The sequence below is a fragment of the Lethenteron reissneri genome, chromosome 24 (assembly GCF_015708825.2).
Source record: "Lethenteron reissneri isolate LAM-NWPU_2019-01 chromosome 24, ASM1570882v1, whole genome shotgun sequence".
Classification (NCBI taxonomy): domain Eukaryota; kingdom Metazoa; phylum Chordata; class Hyperoartia; order Petromyzontiformes; family Petromyzontidae; genus Lethenteron; species Lethenteron reissneri.
In genome coordinates this window covers 6,225,816-6,249,072 of record NC_083802.1, presented here as the reverse complement: position 1 = coordinate 6,249,072, position 23,257 = coordinate 6,225,816, and the positions used below count along the sequence as shown (strand labels likewise).

Genomic DNA, 23,257 nt, shown 5'->3' with positions numbered 1-23,257 from the left:
TGCTGTGCCTTTACACACACACACGACATAACTCTAAACTGATTAGAAACCTCTCCCCCGCAGGTCTTAGAGTTTGACAGACCTGTGTGAAGATGGCAAGTGGCGGCTCATGGGATATCATTTAACAGAACTGGTTTGCTTTATGACATAGTAACAAGTGGTCTGAGTTACTTTGGGGCCAGTGTTGATCGCGAGTGCTTTGTGAGCGCTTAAACGCCAGTCAATCATTGGAGGTGTCTTCTCGTCGATTTCATCGCGTCGCCTTCTATAGCAAGAGGTCGTGGGTTCAATCCCGACCCCGACGCCTGTGTATTTAGAGATTGCATGTTCTCCCCGTGGTCGTGTGGATTCTTCTCCCGCTCCTCCGGTTTTTCCCTCCGCATGCATTTAGAGCCTTGACTGCTATAAATGTCCACGTGCTAAGCCACTTCGTTGTGCTATAATTTCTGAAAAAGAGCTATATTAGCTCAATGGGCCTTACCTGGTAAAATAAAATATATATATACTGTAGTTGCATAGTTTAATATTGCAGCGCGCAACCCAACACGTAACCGCTCCACCAAATACTTGCGGTGTTGCACGATATTTTCTCACTCTCGATCAATGAACTGTATTTGTAACCATGTGGGAGTTTATTAACGACAGGTCGGTAGATGTGTTTTTTTATTCGTGCCATTTTAATAAAAGCATCATCGAGGACTCCACCACTGCTCCACGTGGCTTTGTTCTGCCAAAAAAACCGGGCGCCTCCATCAACCAAACCGCCTTGGCCCCATACTCGACAAAAATGTGGTTTGATCACCAGGTGCAAAATATAGTTTTCGTATCTGAGATCTACGACACGTTTGACTAATATAGAGTCATATTCTTGGTTCTTTCGGTAAAGTCACTTAGAAGGGAAGTAATAAAATAATAAAAATAAAACATAATAAAATAATTCTCACGACGTTTCGGCCACAACGCAAGCAGCCGTCCTCAGGTGAAAAATGAAACACCACCAAGCTTGGAGCGTATATTTAAGCTGGGCTTTATTTTTATTATTTTATTACTTCCCTTCTACGTGACTTTACAGAAAGAACCAAGAATATGAATCCCTGCAGTCACGAAAGCTTTAAATCGAAATTTAATATAGAGCCGTAACATAGCCAACACGGTGGCGTGTAGTATAGTATGGACAAGCCTCTATTATTGCAACTCGCTACTCTACGAGAGGTCTGGCAAAAAAAAGACATTACCAAGCTGCAGCGTGTACAACATTCTTTGGCGCGTGTCGTGACGGGTGCTACAGGATCCGACCATGTCAGTCCAGTGCTCGCTGAGCTGCATTGGCTTGCCGAACGAATACATTACGAGGTCGAACTCATCGCACACAAAGTACTTGCCACAAATGAGCCAAAATACCTTGCAGATCTCGTCAAGGAGCATAAACCATCACGAAAACTCCGGTCATTCTCGCAGCGGCTTTTGGCTAACCATTGAACAAAGACGGTCAAAGCATCGCGCTCTTTTAGATGCGCTTCTGTGGCCGTCTAAAACGCTCTTCCTTCCGATATTAAGAAGCCACCGGAGATTATACACTTTTAAGTCTAGATTTAAATTTAAAAAACCTCTTTAGAGCTGCTTTTTGGTTTAATTTGTTGTCCTTCCCCTGCACCTCCGATTAGCATAGTTGGCAATGTACGGTGCTAAAGAAGTGCAACTTACATACAGAACTGCGACCGTTCGCTGCTGTGCGGTAATCTTCCACGAGTGGGAAATGAAAGATGACCCATAGTGCAGTGATCGTGGCCACCCAAACGAAACAATGGGACCATGCAGTGAACCACTGCATTGTTCGCCCACTCTCTGGCACACCGGACAGTATTGGCCGCGCTGCTCCCGAAGCTATCACGTGACTCACGAACTTAAACCTGAATGTGTCATTTACACATCCTTGCCATATGCTAGGAGAAGAAGAAGAAGATTTTAATTTGTTTTTATTCCATACAGTTGTACCCATATCTTACCTATAAACGTCACTTTTTGTCTGTCTGTCCGTCTGTCTGTCTGTCCGTCTGTCTGTCTGTCTGTCAGTCTGCGTACGCTCCCTTCCGGGGGATTTAGCTCTCGGACCGTGGGGTTCGCCGAGATTAAATTTTGCAGGTGGGCACGCCCCCGGCCCCGCGGTAAACTTAGGCATTTCCGATTTTTCGTCTCTAAACTTTAAATCGGACCGATTATCGATTTAGTGCGATTTCTCTTTATTTATTTATTATTGCCGACCAGCACGTAACGAAGCACGCCGTTGCGCATGAGTGAAGGCGGTTGCCCCTGGCAACGGGCGGTTGGCCCCTGGCAACGGTTAGCAACGCCGCTTCGAGGTGGACGCCATTTTTAATTCCCGTTAAAATATGCGCACGCATTAACACGCGACGCTGAGGTAAATTCATCAAAGTTTCACGTCCTCTTCACTCCCCACCCACCCCAATGTGTGCAATCACTATCATAGGGTCGGTAGATAATAAAATAATAGCGATTAGACAGTATTATTGTAGCGCGGGGGGGGGGGGGGGGGTGACAGCCACAGCACCCAGCCTCGGCCGGGTGGGCAATCTAGGCGAGGCCGGAGGCTCTGCACGGTACTAGGCCTCCACACCCCATACGTGTCAGGCGACGACTTTGTGGTATAAACTCGATATACCCAGCGTTGCCCGGGGGGAAAATACATTTAAAATCTTCTGAAAACTTTAAAACATTACATACCAATGAAAATAAAACTCTGTAATTACTTTTAAACCCGACGCGCCAAGAATCGATTCTCTGATTTGCGCAAAGGAATCGATGGTTGTTGATTCATTTCGAATCGCCCTGTTCCCTTTATAACAAACTGTGTCTCGCAGACACACACATTCACACATTTTGCTTTTACATTTAACATACAAAACGTCAGCATGTACTGCTGTCATCATAGGCAAAAATATATACACCCTCACCACTCTCCCTCACCACTCTTCCTCACTCACCCTCACCACTCACCACTTACTATCACCACTCACACTCACCATCACTCACCACTCACCCTTCTCCCTCAACACTCACGCTCACCCTCACCAATCATCCTCGCCCTCACCACCACCACTCATCCTCACCACTCACCCTCACCACCACCACTCACCACCACTCACCCTCACTCCTCACCACTCACGCTCACCCTCACCACTCACTAATCACCCTCACCCTCATCACTCACTACTCACCCTCACCACCACTACTCACCCTCACCACTCTCCCTCACCACTCACCCTCACCATTCACCCCTTTCCCTTACCACTCACGCTCACCACTGACAATCACCAACCATCCTCACCCTTACCACCACCACTCTCCCTCACCACTCACCCTCACCTTAACCACTCACCCTCTCCACTCACCCTCAGCACTCACCTTCACCACTCACCCTCACCACTCACCACTCTCACAACTCACCCTCAGCACTCACCCTCACCATTCACCACTCACCCTGACCACTCACCCTCACCACTCACCATACACCCTCACCACTCACCGCTCTCCCTCACCACTCACCCTCACCGCTCACCCTCACCACTCACCATCACTGTGGTGGTGGTACCTGCTATCATGACAGTAGTACAAGCTGACGTTTTGTATGTGTAATGTCAAGATTCCAAAGAACACAGGATGAGATGTTACTATCCTTTGTGCAAGCACTTCCAAGAGTTCATGAACAGTGAGCCTGGTGAAATTTGGGGAGCGCATCGTCAGTAGTGACCCTTTGGTTCCTAGGGTGTTTCGGCCTTTCATACTATACACCCTCCCCAAAGGCGGCCAGCGACAGGGTGATCAATCCTACGCTTGCGTCCCATTCCCAATTAGTCATAGGAGTTGCCTTGTTGTTGGTAGCCAACATCCCATGGGACTATGCATGGCAGGGGCGTCCTCCTCCCTGAGTCAAGCATTGTTGACTGCATACCTCCTGGCCCTCTCACTTTGGGGCCCAGCTGGGGTCTTTCCTCTTCATCCAGAGCCACTGACTGCTGCCTTCTGCCGCCTCCGATACAGCTTTGATTGCCGAACGCTGGCTCTGGCCCTTAATTCCCAGGTCTCTAAGCAGTCTGGTTGTAGATGTTGCCACAAAACCTCTGCAGCCCACCTCCACTGGTCGGACTTCTGTGTTACAGCCATGATGCCGTGCTTCGGCAGCTAGATCGGCATAGCGCAGATGTTTTCGCTCATAAGCCTCATCTACTGAGTCCTCCCAGGGTACTGTGAGCTCAATGATGAAGACCTTCTTGAGCGAACGGGACCAGAGCACCATGTCAGGTCTAAATTAGTGAAATGTTAAGCATACTTGGCGACACGTAAGCAAGTTTTTTTTAAAACGGGAATAGGGTGAGTGGTGGTGGTGAGGGTGAGTGGTTAGGGTGAGTGGTGAAGGTGAGGGTGAGTGCTGATTGGTGATTGGTGAGGGTGTGATTGGTGAGGATGAGTGGTGAGTGGTCAGGGTGAGGGTGAGTGGTGAGCGATTAGGTGAGTGAGGGTGAGTGGGCAGGGTGAGTAGTGAGGGTGAGTGGTGAGCATCAGTGGTGAGCGTGACTGGTGAGTGGTGAGGGTGAGTGGTGAGGGAGAGTGGTGAGGCAGAGTGGTGAGGGTGAGTGGTGAGGGTGAATGGTGAGGGTGAGTGGTGAGGGTGAGTAGTGAGTGGGAGGGTGAGTGGTAAGTGGTGAGGGTCAGTGGTGATTGTTGAGGGTGTGATTGGTGAGGATGAGTGGTGAGTAGTGAGGGTGAGTGGTGAGGGTGAGTGGTGAGAGAGAGTGGCAGTTGTGAGTGGTGATTAGTCAGGGGTGAGGGTGAGCGTGAGTGGTGAGTGGTGAGGGTGAGCAGTGAGGGTGAGTGGTGATTGGTGAGGGTGTGATTGGTGAGGATGAGTGGTGAGTAGTGAGGGTGAGTGTGAGTGGTGAGCGGTGAGGATGAGTGGTTGTTGTGAGGGTGAGTGGTGAGGGTCAGTGGTGAGGGTGAGTGGCAGTTGTGAGTGGTGATAGGTGAGTGGTTAGGGGTGAGTGGTGAGTGGTGAGCGTGAGTGCTGAGGGTGAGTGGTGAGGGTGAGTGCTGAGTGGTGAGGGTGAGAGAGTGGTTAGTTTTAAGGGTGAGTGTTGAGGGTGAGTGGTGAGGTTGAGTGGTAAGGGTTAGTGGAGAGTGGTGAGTGGTGATTGTTCAGTGGTGATTGGTCAGGATGAATGGTGAGTAGTGAGGGTGAGGTTGAGTGGTGAAGTTGAGTGGTGAGGGTGAGTGGTGAGGGTGAGTGGTGAGTGGTGAGGGTGAGTCGTGAGGGTGAGGGGTGAGGGGTGAGTGGTGAGGGTGAGTGATGACGAAGAGTGGTGAGGTTGAGTGGTGAGTAGTAAGGGTGAGTGGTGATGGTGAGGGTTAGTGGTGAGGGTGAGTGGTCAGTGGTGAGGGGTCAGGGTTAGTGGTGAGGGTGAGTGGTGATGGTGAGGGGTGAGTGGTGAGGGTGAGTGGTGAGTGGTGACGGTGAGAGGTGAGGGAGAGTGGTGAGAAAGAGGGGTTAGGGTGAGTGTTGAGGGTGAATGGTGAGGGTGAGTGGTGAGGGTGAGGTTGAGTGGTGAGTAGTAAGGGTGAGTGGTGATGGTGAGGGTTAGTGGTGAGTGGTAAGGGTGAGTGGTGAGGGTTAGTGGTGAGGGTGAGTGGTCAGGGTGAGTGGTGAGGGTGAGTGGTGAGGGTGAGGGTGAGTGGTGAGCGGTGAGGGTGAGTGGTTGTTGTGAGGGTGAGTGGCAGTTGTGAGTGGTGATGGGTGAGTGGTGAGTGGTGAGCGTGAGTGGTGAGGGTGAGTCGTGAGGGTGAGTGCTGAGGGTGAGTGGTGAGAGAGTCGTTAGTTTTGAGGGTGAGTGGTAAGGTTGAGTGGTGAGGGTTAGTGGAGAGTGGTGAGTGGTGATTGGTCAGTGGTAATTGGTCAGGATGAATGGTGAATAGTGAGGGTGAGGTTGAGTGGTGAGGTTGAGTGGTGAGGGTGAGTGTTGAGGGTGAGAGGTGGTTGTGACGGTGAGTGGTGAGTGGTGAGGGTGAGTGGTGAGGGTGAGTGGTGAGGCTGAATGGTGAGGGTGAATTGTGAGAGTGAGTGGTGAGTGGTGAGGGAGAGTGGTGAGGGTGAGTGGTGATGGTGAGGGGTGAGTGGTGAGGGTGAGTGGTGAGGGTGAGGGGTGAGTGGTGAGGGGTGAGTGGTGAGGGTGAGTGCTGACGAATAGTGGAGAGGTTGAGTGGTGAGTAGTAAGGGTGAGTGGTGAGGGTTAGTGATGAGGGTGAGTGGTAAGGGTGAGTGGTGAGGGTTAGTGGTGAGGGTGAGTGGTCAGGGTGAGTGGTGAGGGTGAGTGGTGAGGGTGAGTGGTGAGCGGTGAGGGTGAGTGGTTGTTGTGAGGGTGAGTGGCAGTTGTGAGTGGTGATGGGTGAGTGGTGAGTGGTGAGCGTGAGTGGTGAGGGTGAGTGCTGAGTGGTGAGGGTGAGTGGTGAGAGAGTCGTTAGTTTTGAGGGTGAGTGGTGAGGGTTAGTGGAGAGTGGTGAGTGGTGATTGGTCAGTGGTGATTGGTCAGGATGAATGGTGAGTAGTGAGGGTGAGGTGGAGTGGTGAGGTTGAGTGGTGAGGGTGAGTGGTGAGGGTGAGTGGTGAGGGTGAATGGTGAGGGTGAGTGGTGAGGGAGAGTGGTGAGGGTGAGTGGTGATGGTGAGGGGTGAGTGGTGAGGGTGAGTGGTGAGGGTGAGTGGTGAGGGGTGAGTGGTGAGGGTGAGTGATGACGAAGAGTGGTGAGGTTGAGTGGTGAGTAGTAAGGGTGAGTGGTGATGGTGAGTGGTGAGGGTGAGTGGTGAGTGGTCAGTGGTGAGGGGTCAGGGTTAGTGGTGAGGGTGAGTGGTGATAGTGAGGGGTGAGTGGTGAGGGTGAGTGGTGAGTGGTGACGGTGAGTGGTGAGGGAGAGTGGTGAGGGAAAGGGGTTAGGGTGAGTGGTGAGGGTGAGTGGTGAGTGGTGAGGGTGAGTGGTGAGGGTGAGTGGTGAGGGTGAGTGGTGAGTGGTGAGGGTGAGTGGTGAGGGTGAGTGGTGAGTGGTGAGGGTGAGTGGTGAGGGTGAGTGGTGAGTGGTGAGGGAGAGTGGTGAGGGTGAGTGGTGAGGGTGAGTGGTGAGGTTGAGTGGTGAGGTTAAGTGGTGAGGGTGTGTGGTGAGGGTGAGTGGGGAGGGTGAGTGCTGAGGTTGAGTGGTGAGGTTAAGTGGTTAGGGTGTGTGGTGAGGGTGAGTGGTGAGGGTGAGTGGTGAGGTTGAGTGGTGAGGTTAAGTGGTGAGGGTGAATGGTGAGGGTGAGTGGTGAGGGTGAGTGGTGAGGTTGAGTGGTGAGGTTAAGTGGTGAGGGTGTGTGGTGAGGGTGAGTGGGGAGGGTGAGTGCTGAGGGTGTGGTGAGAGTGAGTGGTGAGGGTGAGTGGTGAGGGTGAGTGGTGAGGGTGAGTGGTTAGGATTTGTGATGATGGTGAGTGGTTTGGGTGAGTGTTGATGTTGAGGGTGAGTGGTGAGGGTAAGGGTGAGTGGTCAGTGGTGAGGTTGAGTGGTGAGTAGGAAGGGTGAGTGGTGGGTGGTGAGGGTGAGTGGTGAGGTTGAGTGGTGAGTAGGAAGGGTGAGTGGTGATTGGGGAAGGTGAGTGGTCAGGGGTGAGGGTTAGTGGTGAGGTTGAGTGGTGAGTAGGAAGGGTGAGTGGGGAGGGTGAGTGGTCAGTGGTGAGGGGTCAGGGTTAGTGGTCATTGTGAGTGGTGAGGGTGAGTGGTGAGGGGTGATTGGTGGTGGTGAGTGGTGAGGGTGAGTGGTGAGGGTGAGTGGTGAGCGTGAGCGGTGAGGGTGAGTGGTGAGGGTGAGTGGTGATGGTGAGTAGTGACGGTGAGTGGTGAGGATGAGTGGTGATGGTGAGGGGTGAGTGGTGAGGGTGAGTGGTGACGAAGAGTGGTGACGTTGAGTGGTGAGTAGTAAGGGTGAGTGGTGAGGGTGAGGGTTAGTGGTGAGGGTGAGTGGTGAGGGTTAGTGGTGAGGGTGAGTGGTTAGGGTTTATGGTGATGGTGAGTGGTGAGGATGAGTGGTGAGGGTGAGTGGTGAGGGTGAGTGGTGAGGGTGAATGGTTAGGATTTGTGATGATGGTGAGTGGTTTGGGTGAGTGTTGATGTTGAGGGTGAGTGGTGAGGGTAAGGGTGAGTGGTCAGTGGTGAGGTTGAGTGGTGAGTAGGAAGGGTGAGTGGTGGGTGGTGAGGGTGAGTGGTGAGGTTGAGTGGTGAGTAGGAAGGGTGAGTGGTGATTGGGGAGGGTGAGTGGTCAGGGGTGAGGGTTAGTGGTGAGGTTGAGTGGTGAGTAGGAAGGGTGAGTGGGGAGGGTGAGTGGTCAGTGGTGAGGGGTCAGGGTTAGTGGTCATTGTGCGTGGTGAGGGTGAGTGGTGAGGGGTGATTGGTGGTGGTGAGGGTGAGTGGTGAGGGTGAGTGGTGAGGGTGAGTGGTGAGCGTGAGCGGTGAGGGTGAGTGGTGAGGGTGAGTGGTGATGGTGAGTAGTGACGGTGAGTGGTGAGGGTGAGTGGTGATGGTGAGGGGTGAGTGGTGAGGGTGAGTGGTGACGAAGAGTGGTGACGTTGAGTGGTGAGTAGTAAGGGTGAGTGGTGAGGGTGAGGGTTAGTGGTGAGGGTGAGTGGTTAGGGTTTATGGTGATGGTGAGTGGTGAGGATGAGTGGTGAGGGTGAGTGGTGAGGGTGAGTGTTGAATGGTGAGTGGTGAGGGTAAGTGGTGATGGTGAGTAGTGAGGGTGAGTGGTTAGGGGTGAGTGGTGGGGATGAGTGGTTAGGGTGAGTGGTGAGGGTCAGTGGTGAAGGTGAGTAGTAAGTAGTGAGGATGAGTGGTGAGTGGTGAAGGTGATTAGTGAGTAGTGAGGGTGAGTGGTGAGGGTGAGGGTGATTAGTGAGTAGTGAGGGTGAGTGGTGAGGGTGAGTGGAGAGGGAGAGAGTGAGTGGTGAGCGTGAGTGGTGAGGGTGAGTGGTGGTGGTGAGGGTGAGTGGTAAGCGTGAGTGGTGAGGCAGAGGGTGAGTGGTGAGGGTGAGTCGTGAGGCTGAATGGTCAGGGTGAATGGTGAGAGTGAGTGGTGAGTGGTGAGGCTGAATGGTCAGGGTCAATGGTGAGAGTGAGTGGTGAGGGTTAGTGGTGAGAGTGAGTGGTGAGGGTGTGTGGTGAGTGGTGAGGGTGAGTGGTGAGGGTGAGGGAGATTGGTGAGTGGTGAGTTGTGATGGTGAATGGTGAGGGTGAGTAGTGAGTGGGAGTGGTGACGATGAGTGGTGAGTTGTGAGTGGTGAAAGGTATTGTCAAAGCCCACCGGGCTTTGACAATACCTTAGTATCTGTGTATATATGTAAGGTTATTAAGAAATATATTTTTCACCCGGGCAACGCCGGGTACTTCTGCTAGTATATTATATTTCTCTGGACTCCCTTCAAGATCATGTTTTTTTGTTATTGTGAGGTTTTGCGGTTGCGCTGCACATATGTCCGAAGTGTGTGTCTTGCTGGCACTGCGTGCTACTCGGCATGGTCTCTGACGTTTCGCTCCACGTGGCGGGAGCTTCTTCATGAACTGACTACAGTGGGCCAGGCTCACTTCCTCGGTCATTGAGCGCAACGTCGGACACCATGCCACGACGACACGCGGCACAACCCCAACACACACACACGTCGCAGGGCTAGACGCAACTCTCTCATCGGGCAAGTTTAAAAATAAATGTCGAATGCACCCAAGAAGTTTTGCTTCTTACAAGAACGCGTGCGCTCCGTTGAAGTGCCGTTGCAATTTTCTCAGCCAGTATTTCAAGCATTGAAAGCAAACGTTTTGTTTCCAGCAAATGCATTGTGTAATATCCCAAGGAGAATTGAAAAGCCACGATTGCGTAAGCATTTTAGTTTGGTCTTATTATATTTTAATGACTTCGCGTTTTGACATAGAATATTTATGATGCTGAATAGAAAACAATAAAATGTAAGAGAGAAACGAAATTAAACATTAATTAAGATCGTTCAACACTCTAGTACAGTAATTATAGCGAGCATTAAAATGCATCCATGATGTTGATTTGTGGGTGGTACTGGTGTCTAAAACAGTTACTTCGCAGGATACATTTAAATAATCGTAATCCTGACGCCTCGTTACACAACAATATATGCACATGATTAAAGTGCTTATACGGTACACAGTGTGTTCATAGATAGCATAAAATGTCTGACAAGTCTGCATGGTGACATTCTACGACGTGCCTTGTTTTGTTAAGTTGTATTCTCTTCATCACATGAACGTCTTTGGAACACGTTTATGGCATATACAACTTTTACTTAAAAATACTAAATGAGGTGGTAATCTCAACATTACTGTTTATGTTTAATGTAATGGGAGCGTACGTGTAGCTAAGGAACAACTGTTTAAAATTGCCGATTTATTCATGGGTTTATAACATTTCGTTTAAGTAAACAGAAGCGTGGAATTTACTTGCATTTTATTTCATATCAGGTAGGAGACAAGAGTTAGTGGTCATTACAACTTACATAAAACACGACTATTCATACTTTATAGAGCGCACATTTAATACAAGGCGATGTACCACGTGGATTCATTGCGTAGTGGTTTGCGTACCGCGTTATGAACTCCGTGATCTGGGTTCAATTCCCAGCTACAAATCATCTGTGAGTAGCGTCTAAACTTGTCTTGGGTTTTTCTTTCACCAACCCCCATTCACCAGTATAGTGAAGTATGGTCCATCAACCCCTAAGACAGATACAGCATGCGACGCCTTCATACATCAATGGTTTGACAAAGGGCTGTCAATTTATTATTATTATATATGTATGCATTTGGGGATGGATTTTGGATGATGGCATTTTTTAGGACACTCTCAGAAGTTTTTTTTGTGGACGTTCAGATATTTGGAGCATCCTCTCTTTTCTATTAAAAGTGACGTCGCCTGATGCCACGTGACACACCACGTGTGGCCCGCGACAGCGCAATAGTCATTTAAAAGAAATACATTCCTGTGTGCGTCACGCATTTGGATTAAAAACAAACATTATAATTATTCTCCTCCCGCCCAGGAGCAACCAGCACTGCTCGTGGTGAAGAATGGTAAAAAAAAGCCATGAACGATATGGCATAGGGGAACTTTAATCCATGTGTCGATTGTATTTGGCTCAAATTTGTATTGATAATAATTGAAAACATTTTTGAAGGACATTCACAGACAGTAGAAACCCTATTATTGCTTTTGATGAACCTATTTTAAATGTATGCACATATTCCACTGCTATACCATGTCTACGTCGTTTAATACGGTATCCTTAGTGCAAAACTAACCATATCTAATCTTGCTGACATTCAGTAGGCAGCCTTATGCAAAGGGTGAAATGTGAGTGTGCGTCATATATAGAGATTGTCATCGTTATACAGCCTGCATGTTGTGCAAACACCAGGCTTATCAAAATGTTGTATTGGAAACAAAATCAATGTTACTGAGTCCACAGTAAAAGTATTGTAATTTCACTCTTAAACACTTTTCTTCCATGTCCAAAAATCTATTTACAATCTATTTGTTTAGTCATATATGTTTTTAAATGCACTTAGTACAATGGAGATGTTGTATAACTTCTAAATACAGCTGCAGCTCGAAACGTTACGCGAAAAAATCAGGACATGAACATCCAGGAGAAACAACCAAATGCCTGGGATATTCTGCATCCTGTTTATTTAAATGGTATCAAGAGCTCAAGAGAAGAGAAATGCCTTGAGCCTCGACTTAAACACCAGTCGGGAATCAGCAGCATGGATGGGCAGGAGCAAGGCAGTTCCAGACCATGGGGGCAACAGACAAAATTACAGACCCCCAATTTAGCGAGGGGTGTTTGGAGAGAAGGTCTTGGTTATTGGAGCAGCGCGCAAGTGAGTTGAAGTCGAGGGAAATGAAAAGGGAGATGGAGGTGGAGACAGGTCTAAGGAACATCTTGAAGGCTACGGTGGATATCGCATCTGCACGTGAAAGCGGAGACGATATTTGATTACCCCAACGATGTTTGTGTCTTACGATTTGTCGAGCAATGGAACTGATAATTGGTAGACTCTTAGAATAATCGGATATCCCGGTTTTAAAAACAAAGTTAAATATAAAAATATATTATGAATCATGAAAAAGCACATCTCAAACGGGAAAATAAGCAATGTTTTGACCGAATGGCCATCACAAAGATCTTTCTTTTGTGCATGGACATTTTAAAAAAAAAAGTAAAACGAGAAAATACGTGTGGGTAGTTTATTAACTGTTACACCACCGAGTATGTTACCGTGTGAAGGTGGCGTGCGTGGCAGGGGCGAGGAGTGGAGCTGTTGCCGGGGGGGGGGGGTGGGATGAATGAGAGGTTAAGCGGTTCCACCATGAGAAGCCGTGATCTCACCCATCCCTCCCACGTGCACCGAGGCTCTGGCGTCTTTGTGCTAATGTGTAGCCACTCGGGAGGTATAAACAACGTGGCATTTTCTCCAACGTGCCATTTTGATATGCAGTCCACGACGACGCAGCGATGCTGACGCACGTTCGACAGAGCTCGCACGCCTCGCGGACAGCGCGTTCCGTTAATTCCCCACAGAAATTATCGAGCGGCTGCTCCTAGGAATTGAACCGCCCCGCTCCGCCGCGCGGGTGACCCAGCTGCAAGCGGAATGACCCCCCCGGTCTATTCAGCCGCGCGTGTGACGGGCAGGGCCGGATTAAGGCAACGGGGCTTTTAGGTGGCCGCAGCCCAGGGGCCTCCGCCAGCTGGAGGGCCTCCAGAGATGAAGTGAAAAGTTATTTCACTCGTGAATGCCGAATTTTATTTGTTGTTAGCCTTGTAAAAAAATACAACTTCATTCAGACGCTGTCTCCCCGACAGACCTGGTCTTCACCTGAGGACGGCTGCTTGCGTTGTGGCCGGAACGTCGTGAGAATTATTTTATTATGTTTTATTTTTATTATTTTATTATTTCCCTTCTACGTGACTTTACCGAAAGAACCAAGAAGATGAATCCCTGCAGTCACGAAAGCTTTAAATCGAAATTTAATTAAATTTTTCTTTAACTTTGTTTTCCTCAATCTTGATTTCAAGCTTTTGTGACTGCAGGAATCCATACTCCTTGGTTCCTTCGGTAACGTCACGTGGGGTAGAAAACTAATAGATCACGACGTTTCGATCACAACACAAGCAATCGTCATCAGGTGGGACAACCACCGCAAGAGAAAACTGCTGAAGGGGCCCTCACGGTACCTGGAGCCCAGGGACCTACACAATCTTGGGACCCGGACTGCAGAGGTCGCAACCGGGTACCCGATACCCGTACCCTACCCGATACCCGGCTACACGTACCCGGCCGGGTACGTGTAGCCGTTTGCGACCCTGGTGCGGCCGGGTACGGGTAAGGAATCAAAACCCGTTTGCGACCTCTGCCGGACTGTGCCGCTCGCGATGCAAGCCTCGTTGGTCCTCCGTGACGGCGAACGCTCAGTGTCGCTTTTGTTTCCTTTCTGACAAATCTTTTGTTGCTGTGGTTGTTGTTGTTTTTTTTTTGGTTCGTCCATCACTGCCACCGCTCGTCAGCTCGGGTTAATCTTTGTCAACAACAACAACAATAAAAGACGCGGTTACATAACGCGGCTGCCGCCGAACCCTTAGCAAAACCTCGTGAAGATGAAAGTTGGGTGTAATTGAATGACTCCGCTGTCTCGGTGAAGTAAATGAGCTTCTAGTTAGATTTTTGTTGCTATTTCTTTTATGCCTGATGATGATTGCTTGTGTTGCAATCGAAACGTCGTAATATGCTAGTATTTTAATTTATTATTTTATCTTTAGACGCGACTTAACCGAAAGAACCAAAGAATAATTCCTGCAGTCACGAAAGCTCCAAAATTAAGATTTAATTGAGCTGCCTTTGAGCGGGCGTCGTGGCGACGATCTCCGACGCCACTCGTCGTCTCGGGGGGCTTCCGTGTGCGGTGCCAGTGGCGAATCTTCCCCCCCCCCGACCCGCAGCGACGTTTCCCACGCGTGATTGATTTGCGTCGTTTCATCCACCTACAATTCCCACTGGGGCACTCGATTGACAATCGGAAGGGCGCCAGTTCAAATCCCAGTTGGTTGGAGTTTGTGGGCTGCACCGGCTGCAGAGGCACCATTCACTGATTCACTTGGGTCACTCGCTCACCTCCCCGTCACTCTTCTATCGCTACTGCCACGGTTGCTGGCCCCGTGAACTTCACCCGTTGATTCCTACGCGCGCGATGTGGACTCGGGTTCACCAGACTGACTATTTTGCCTCTTCCACGACGTGTCCACCACCACTACCACCACAGTTGCAGATCAAAACGTGTCCTTTCTGCCCCTTCCCTGGCACTGCTCCACTTTGTAATCCTCCTCACATCTTCCGCTATCCCAAGTTCTTACAACCTTACAGTGGCGATGTGTACCTCTCCCTTGGCTCGTTTTAGGACGCAGAGACTGCCTCGACACTTTTTTTTGTCTCAGAGCGACAATCCCTTTCATCAACTGAGCCATTAGGTCGACCTGAAACGAGCTACAGTATATAAATGCTGGCTAAGTGAGCAGATCTTGTTGGAGGAAGCCATATCGTGAAAAACATCATGTGGCCATGACAATGAATCACGTTGCGCGCTGCAAACACATCGGCTTGTCGTTATCTCATCATCGTCTTTCATTCCCTTTCTTTTTAATCGATCGCTCCCCCCCCCGATTTCCGATCGCAGATCCCAGCTGCAATCATTTGGCCGATGAAGGAACGGCCGTCGAATACGTAGAGCGGGCGCTGAAGTTCTACTACGAGGCACAGGATGACATTTGCCTGCCCTTCTTCTACAAGGGCAACGGCGGAAATGCCAATCGCTTCACTCGGTTTCGCGACTGCATGAAGACGTGTTCTAAGCGAGTGAGCCAGCTGTACCCTGCCGGAGGTGAGTGTCCTTTTGGCATTCTACAGCATCCGTAACAAGCGTCTTTGCACTGTTCCATTATTTATCGCCTCCCCAGCCACCACCAAATTCCATCGTGTCGTGAGATGAAGAAACAATTTAGAATGCTCGCAGAGCACAGCGGCCAACATGTGCCAGAGAAGTACTTTGAAAAAAAGGGCAACTGCTTTGGGAGGCCAATTAAACAATTTTTTTCTTTACCAGGTAAGGCCCACTGAGCTATACAGCTCTTTTTTCAGAAGTGACCTAGCCATAAATGACAGCTTAACTAAGTGACTCGGCGTGTGGTAATGTATGGCAGCCAAATACTCTAAACGCGTGATGTTGATTCTAAATGTGGAGAGGAAAACCGGAGGACCCGGAGAAAAATCCACGCGACCACGGGGAGAACTTGCAAACTCCAAACAAACAGGCGTCAGTGACGGGATCGGACCCACAGCCTCCTGCATACCATGCGAGGTAGTTAACATCTCGCCAATTGGTGGATTGAGAATGGCTGGAATGAATTTTAATTTAGAACTGTTTATGAAATTCCCTTTAAGTGACCTTGTTTATGCACCTGCGTGAGAGAGTGCTTTCCCACACACCCTTCAAACAGGAATGTTTATCCCATGCAAGTTCTACCAATGTGTTTTTTTAGATTCTTAGAGCTGGCATTTAACCAAACGAATTGAAAATCTACATTAACGCATTGATCGTTTACCGCGTGAAGACCATCATCTCGCTACACTTGAGAGAATTCCAGTGGCTAAAACCCACGTATTCAATCACAGAATCTAAGTCGTGCAGGCTTAATTCTCTGGCCCCTAAACCACAAGGCCTCCATCATGACAATCATTTGTACAGCCCAATAAGTCGAATGATATGAGCCCAGACACTCTGTGCCTTAAAAATAATTCCAGGATCAGTGGTAAATTAGTGCTGAACTGGCAAAGTTCAGTGGTAAATCTCGCACTTCCAATTAGCACGGTTGGTTACATACGGCACAAAAGAAGTTCTGCATACACACAAATATATATATAACAATGTAGATGACTGATTGGCTCAGGTGGCTTATATTATGTCAGAATACTGAGTTCCGATATTTTATTTTCAGCCACTTGTGATAAACGTAGCAAGTCGATGGTTTGAGCGCAGGCCTCTGCCCAGCTACCAATGCGCAAACACCCCATCAATACAAATGCGGTTAAATTTCGATTTAAAGCTTTCGTGACTGCAGGGATTCTTCTTCTTGGTTTTTTCGGTAAAGTCACGCAGAAGGGAAGTCTGAACGCTGTCGCCTCGACAGACCTGGTTTCACCTGAGGACGGCTGCTTGCGTTGTGGCCGAAACGTCGTGAGAATTATTTTATTATGTTTTATTTTTATTATTTTATTACTTCCCTTCTACGTGACCTTACCGAAAGAACCAAGAATATAACTTCTGCTTATCCACTTGCTCCATACTTGGGGGTGCACACAGTCGGACTGTACAAACAGAATTGTGATTGACATGTGATGAACACTCTTTACAGGGCTCACAAAAGCTGTGTCTCTATCGTGGACAACGAAGCGTATTGAATGGACTTCAGAAGTAGTTCCAAAGTATTGTCTTCTGGGGTCAATCTCTGACAGAATGTGGTGCACTGCTCGCTGGGAAACGTCTTCGTCTCATAGCATGATGCCAATAGCACAGCTGAGTATAATTTTTCGGGATAAAGCAAAAAAAAATCCACCCATATATTGACAAAGCTTGGTGTGTATAATTAAAATTAGTTTTTTTCGGTTAAGTCACGTAAGTACTTACGTGACTTAACCGAAAAAACCTAAGAATATGAATCTTTGCAGTCACGAAAGCTTCAAATCTAGAAATGTATAATTAAACTTGTTAGATTAACTAATGAATGTACCTCACTGCGAGAATTAAAAGCAATATATCAACGTACCTGAAGGAGAAATGTTTCAACCGGTGCACGTGACCCACGATGACGTGGATCAGAAACGTGGACACAATCTGAACCGTGTGCAAAATAAAGCACGGAGAGAGGAAATCCCGTAAACCCACCCATCACACTGAACGTGAAGCTACACTGAGACAGAACAACGCCTGTATTCGAGGAAAGCAAGTGGGCTTTGGCAGGGCACGTGTCCAGAAGGGATGATGATCGATGGGCGGAACTTTGTGATGGAATGGCGGCCAAAGCGGAGAACGCAGCCGAGAGGACGGCCGTGACGGAGATAAAGCGAGGACATCAGCTCATGCGCAGGAGCGAGATGGACGGTGGCACCAGATGAAGGCACCCTCACGATGTGATTAGATGCCTGTGGGGGTGCCTTCATCTAGCAGTGGATAGAACATGTCTCACGGTGATGGTGATGACCGTAATTGCATATCATGTTAAAATGCTCATCTTTTAATCACACTTCTGCTCACCTTGTGGACCCGCTTTTAAATGGGTGGTGGCTCGTTTTAAAGTACTTGCACTGATCACAAGTAAATATTTACGTCTTTTATAGCATTAACCTGCGCTTGACACAAAATTCCCCCTCTCCCGCTGGGAAAGTAATTTATTGGAAAGTGCAGCAAATAAAAAAAAATGCAACACTTATCGGGCTGGTGATTAGATTATGCTCACCCTCTTTGGTGAGAGGCTTTGGCTTAGCTCTCCCTGCATATTCTCTCAAGATGATGCCCTGATTGACGTGACATTGTTACTGCTTTGTGGCTCTGGCAAATGGAAATAAATCTCCGGACATATCGCATTGCGGGTAGAACGATTGCATTCGGGAGCGTGCACGCTCAAATTCTGGCGGGGAGTCGAATAAGCCTATCATCCCTCTGGGCTCATTGAAAGTTGTACCACTTTGTGGAAAAGCCACAATTGGACTTTGGCCATCAAAATAGACGAGTTCCACTCCAGGCATGTTTAAACGGGGAGATACTTTGGCTCTTGACTTTAAACAAAAAGCAACTACCACGAGAATCTGATGTACAAATCAAAAAAACTGCCCAGTGTGCGACCGTGGTCATCCAGAACAGACCGGACATCATAGAACGACGCGATGCCCAATCCACAAATAGGAAGGAGACATCACAGCAATATTACAACTCCGCGGTTGTCTGGCTTGACCGCCTGGATGTGAATTGGACGTGACCCTTGCCTCTCTCTCTCTCTCTGTCTCTCACACACACACGTCCCTGTCGCGTGCAGGCAAGGTGTGCATCCTTTCCCCGGACAAAGGCGTCTGCCTGGCTCACCTGCTCAGGTGGCACTACAACAGCACGCAGAGGGGGTGCGACGTGTTTCTCTACGGCGGCTGCGGTGGCAACGGGAACCGCTTCCAGTCTCGGGAGGAGTGCCAGAAGATGTGCTCGCCTCTCTGTGAGTCGTTGTCCACAAAAAAGCTTTTGTTGTTGTTTGTGTTGTGGTTGTTTGTGTTGTTGTTAAACAATCGTTCACACGATGCTGACGTGGTACGTGTCTGTTAGATTCAAAACGAAACGTCGAGCATCGTCGCGGTCAATATTACCGATGACCAGTGCACACGCCACGCCGTCGCTACCTTCTGCTGTTGTGCCATGGACACGTGAGCTGCGAGCTCCACACCATCTTCGTCGCTTCACTGCCAGTTGCCTTCAGGGTCTTCTGCTTCGTCGCTGACCTATTCATATTCTTTGGCTCTTTCGGTAAAGTCACGTAGATAGAAAAATAAGAATAAAAAATAAAGTGAATAAAAAATCTAAATCAAATGATAAACAACAACAAAACACTAATGTGGACTGCAGTAAACCACTAATGTAGATTGTAGTATATTAGTGCTTTTTGTTGTTGTTTATTATTTGATGTTAATTTATTTATTCACTTTATTTTTTCTATCTACGTGACTTTGCCGAAAGAGTCAAAATTCATCGCTGACCTCTTGGTGCCCTTTTCATTTTCCTGTAACCTGCCCCACTCCATCCGGCCACAACGCGTTCCCAGTCATCGCAATCTCTTCTTCTTGTTGGCTACATTGCATTTGTCAATATGCTCTATTCCCTACGCGCAAGTTGTTTTCTCTGTCTTTTTTTACGTAAATACGACCACCCTCTGCGGCATGCACCTGAATTCAATGGCCAGAATGTTATTTTCTTGCCGCTTTTTGTTGTTAAAGTCCAGTTCGTTTTCTTGTTCCGTACATTAATAGATGTCACTCCTGCCTCAAAGCACCCGTTTATTAGCTGGAAAATTGTAATCATATGTAAGGACATCACAGCGGCAGTGGTGGAACGAGCACAGCGATTAAAGCAGCACCACCACCATTGTCAAGAATATGGCCGTCATCATTATTGCCATCATCATCATCTCTTTTCTTCTTCGATCCAAACGTCGGCAGCCACGCTTACTTATTCTTCACGTCGTTGGTGCATCTCTCTATTTTGTGATAATCACCTGCAGTGCCTCCGACACTGCAATGTCAATCCATCTACATCAGACCCACCTCAGAGGATCCACCTCTTCAATTTGACCTTCCATAATATTATTGAAGAACATTGCCCTGCTTGCCTCTGTTAGCACAAGTCCTGTCAGCACCCATTCTCTCTGAGTCACTTTATTCAGGAGATGCATATCAATATAGAGTGAGAGGGTAACCATAACGTTCTGAATAACTTATATCTGTATAAATCACCTTGTAATATGGCACTTTGCAAACACTGAAACATTCGGAGGCAGTTGATATGTACAATGTTTTCTATCACCAAACATTGGGTAGCAAGCACACCGTTAAATAGTAAAACTTAGATCGATTCAATGGACACCGCCCTGTGTGAGCTGTTAGTCCTCCTCTTTCTGCCAGTTTTTTTTCCATCTTTCCGTAAGTGATCGCAGTGAAGACGTCTTCATCGTCTCAATCAGTTTTCTGAGAGGGGCCCCAATGTGGTCCGGTCCCACACACAAGCGGACCACCCGTTCCAGGTTTTGCAAACCGCCGCCACCACGAGCCAGGCGTGATGAATGAAGTGAGCGCAAATTCGTTCGTCGCACGCATTGAGCGAGGACTGCATTTACTTATTCATGACCACGTAATTGCTTAATCTTGTTCCGCTTATACTTTGCAGATCTAAAAACCAAAAAAACTGCAGGTTGGTCTAGATACGCAATTATGTGTATTTTTTTGTATCAACCTGATTGTGTTCTTTTTTGTGGGATGCTTTCTCTTACCCATGAAACTAATTAATCGCGTGACGAACTGATTATAGAAGCAGCCGGACAATCAATTATACGAGACAAACCTGACTGATTTAACCCACTCACATGCAAATTATAGATACAAGAGGTGGAATGCCTCTGCACCCAGGAGGGTGACCCACCACGGAATTGGCAGCACTGATAACAGAGCACCTAAACCTTCCAAGCACCTGAGAATGAATACTCGAGTTTGAAACCAGGTTGGGGTGAACTAAAGTCATCAACTTTCGGTGAAAAATTGTTCTTGTCCTTTGATGGCCAGGTGGGTCAGAAGTGAGATCACTGAGCCGACACGATTGAGACTCTGGGGTTAAAAATCCAGACAGACACCCATGACTTAAAACATGGTTCTCACGTTTAGTGAGTTGATGTTTTCAGCCTAGACACCAATAATTGTGCAAATAAAACCCACCACATTACATTTGGTTCTTCACTTGATTTGGCCAAATTCCAGCTCTGAGACTTTTAAATATTTAATGTATATGAAGTATGGGAATTGACGGCAGGAACTTCTTGACGGGTAACACACTTTTATTAAATCTTTACGTGTCACAATACAACGTGTGGTCTTCCTTCTTCCGTGACACACTCCACTAATCTCGTGTAAACTCTAGGCCTCTGGCTACACCCGATACACTTGACTCGTGTAGACCCTATGCCTCTGGCTACACACACTACACTCGACTCGTGTAAGCCCTATGCCTCTGGCTACACACACTACACTCGACTCGTGTAAGCCCTATGCCTCTGGCTACACAATACACTCGACTCGTGTAGACCCTATGCCCTGGCTACACACAATACATTCGGCTCGTGTAGACCTATGGCTACACACACTACACTCGCCTCTGGGTTACACAGAGTCCCGGTCCCCTTAGGACAGCGGGGCTAGGTACCGCAGGGCTCTAGGTCTTCATCCCCGTCTTCATTCTTCGCTGGTTACACACTGCCCTTACGCCTGTGTGCATCCCCTTTTATAGCCCCTGCTCACGAGAGACGGAGCTGATGCGGCGTCGACGTGAGCGTCGTTCCTTAATGAACCAATCACGACGCACTCTCTCTACGATCCGCTTTCCCCAGCGCGTGTTAACATTACTCCACCAATCACACTGCGCTGCCACCTGATCACTCCCTCTCAGCGCGTCACCGGCCCACAGCCAATCGGTACCCCGTAACCCACGACCCCGCGCTGACCCCTGATCCTCCACCGTCAGCGCGCGTCACCACCTACACAGCCAATCATCACGCACTGTGCATACGATCCCTAATCCCAGCGCGTATCACCTCTACATCACCCCCTCCCACATAGCTTGCAGCCGGCCCGGCTGTTAACCTACAACACAACATAACGCAACGCAGTAATAAAGAACTCCACATCCCAGTGTGCCCCGTAACACAACAACAACAACATAACACAACCTTAAATACGAAGCAATATACAGCCCGACGAACAACACAATAAAAGCGAACACCGTAAAACGAACGCGCCAAGTGTCACTGTGACCCACGCAGTGCCGAGGCGCTCCGGCTGCCTCGACTCCGCACGTGGTAGGTTACACAAAGTAGCGCGACCTAGCGCGAGTCCGTCTGGCCGGTCCGTCGTATGGAACGGGACGTTGGCGACCGTCCGGTGTCTCCGGCAGCTCTAGACGGCACGGATCGGGCCTGGAAGGACCGGCCCCGCCGTGAAGATCCGGCCGCCGGTGGTCGGCAGCAGTCAGTTCCGAAACACCGGGGTTTGCAGTGATGACTTGGGGCCTTGGTCGTCGTCCAGCCGAGGTCCCATGGCGCGCTGACGTGGGGCGCGGCAACCGGAGGCCACGTGGCCACGAAGGCCGCAGTTATAGCAGGTGATGACAGTAGTCGGAGATCTCGGTTGCTCCAGCTTGCGGGCCGCTCGCAGAGGCGAACGACCCCCCGACCTCCAGTCCCCCGCTCGTCCCGCGATGAACGCGTCCTCTCGTGGGCTGACGACTTGGGGCACGGTGTCAACTGGACCCGGAGTTGAGGCCACGGCAGCGTTGCAGACGACCCCCTGCTTTCGTTGAAGGACCTCGTGCGCTTGCATGCTCGTGGCGACCCGTAATGAAGAAATATCGGTCTCGTCGGCCGTGTTGATGGGGACCCCCAGGTCCTGCGCCAACTTGAGCAGCTGCTCCAAAACCATCGCATCTTGGCCCTCCTCGTCCATACGAGGGAACGCGGCGTCAGCGAGAGCGAGCAACGCCGTGCGGTAGGCGAGCACGGTCTCCGTGTCCGCCTTCCGTCTTGCGTAGAAATGATGGCGGCACGCCGAGGGAGGACCGTAGACTTTGCCATGAGAGCCAGCGCATCCTTGAGCGTGGAGCGGTCCGACCTGCGTGCGGACGTGAAGGCCGCGAGCGCGTTGTCGTCCAGCATGGCAGGCAGTGCCCGCAGTGCCGTAGCGTCGGACCAGGCGGACATCTCTTGATGCGCCAAAAATCTGCGCTGAAATTGGCTCCAATCCCCGCCTTCCGCCTTGAATGCTGACAACGTGGGAAGGCGCTGCTGAAAGATAAAGTCGTCCTCCTCCTCGTGCTTCCTCTCTGCCCCCCCGTCGGTGTGTAAGATGGCGGCCCCATCGGCGGGTGTGTGATGGCGGTCCGCCGCGCGCGTTGGTGACGTCAGCGGGCGCGCATGGAGAACCGCTGCCACGTGGTGATGGCCGTTCCCGCCAAAAGTTGGAGCGGATGAAATGGCGGGAATCGCCAAATCGTTTTGGCGGGAATCTGCAGGGCGACCCTGTAGCACGTCGGCCGCCGTCCCCGCTCCTCCCGACGAGCTGATCTCCGCCAAGATGGACGCGGCGGCGAGCAGCAGCTCCGCCAGACGGGAGTGTGCCTCGCGAAGCACGGTGTCAGTCCCCCGTCGCTCGTCCGGCGCCGTCGGTGGATCCTGCCCCGTGGGCAGCTCCTCTTCCTCACCCCCTGATGCCCGCTGGCCCGCGTCGTCGAGGTTGTCCCCGTGG

The 23,257-nt window shown here is 49.6% G+C and overlaps 1 protein-coding gene across 1 annotated transcript in view; it reads left to right on the top strand.

The window, feature by feature from the left end:
- LOC133346300 (kunitz-type U19-barytoxin-Tl1a-like) overlaps window positions 1–23,257 on the top strand; it is a 46,354-nt gene that overhangs the window by 245 nt on the left and 22,852 nt on the right. Inside the window, exons 2-3 of the mRNA XM_061557795.1 lie at window positions 14,838–15,041; window positions 18,250–18,420. Of these exons, the coding sequence (XP_061413779.1) occupies window positions 14,838–15,041; window positions 18,250–18,420 (375 nt within the window). The remainder of the gene's footprint in view (window positions 1–14,837; window positions 15,042–18,249; window positions 18,421–23,257) is intronic.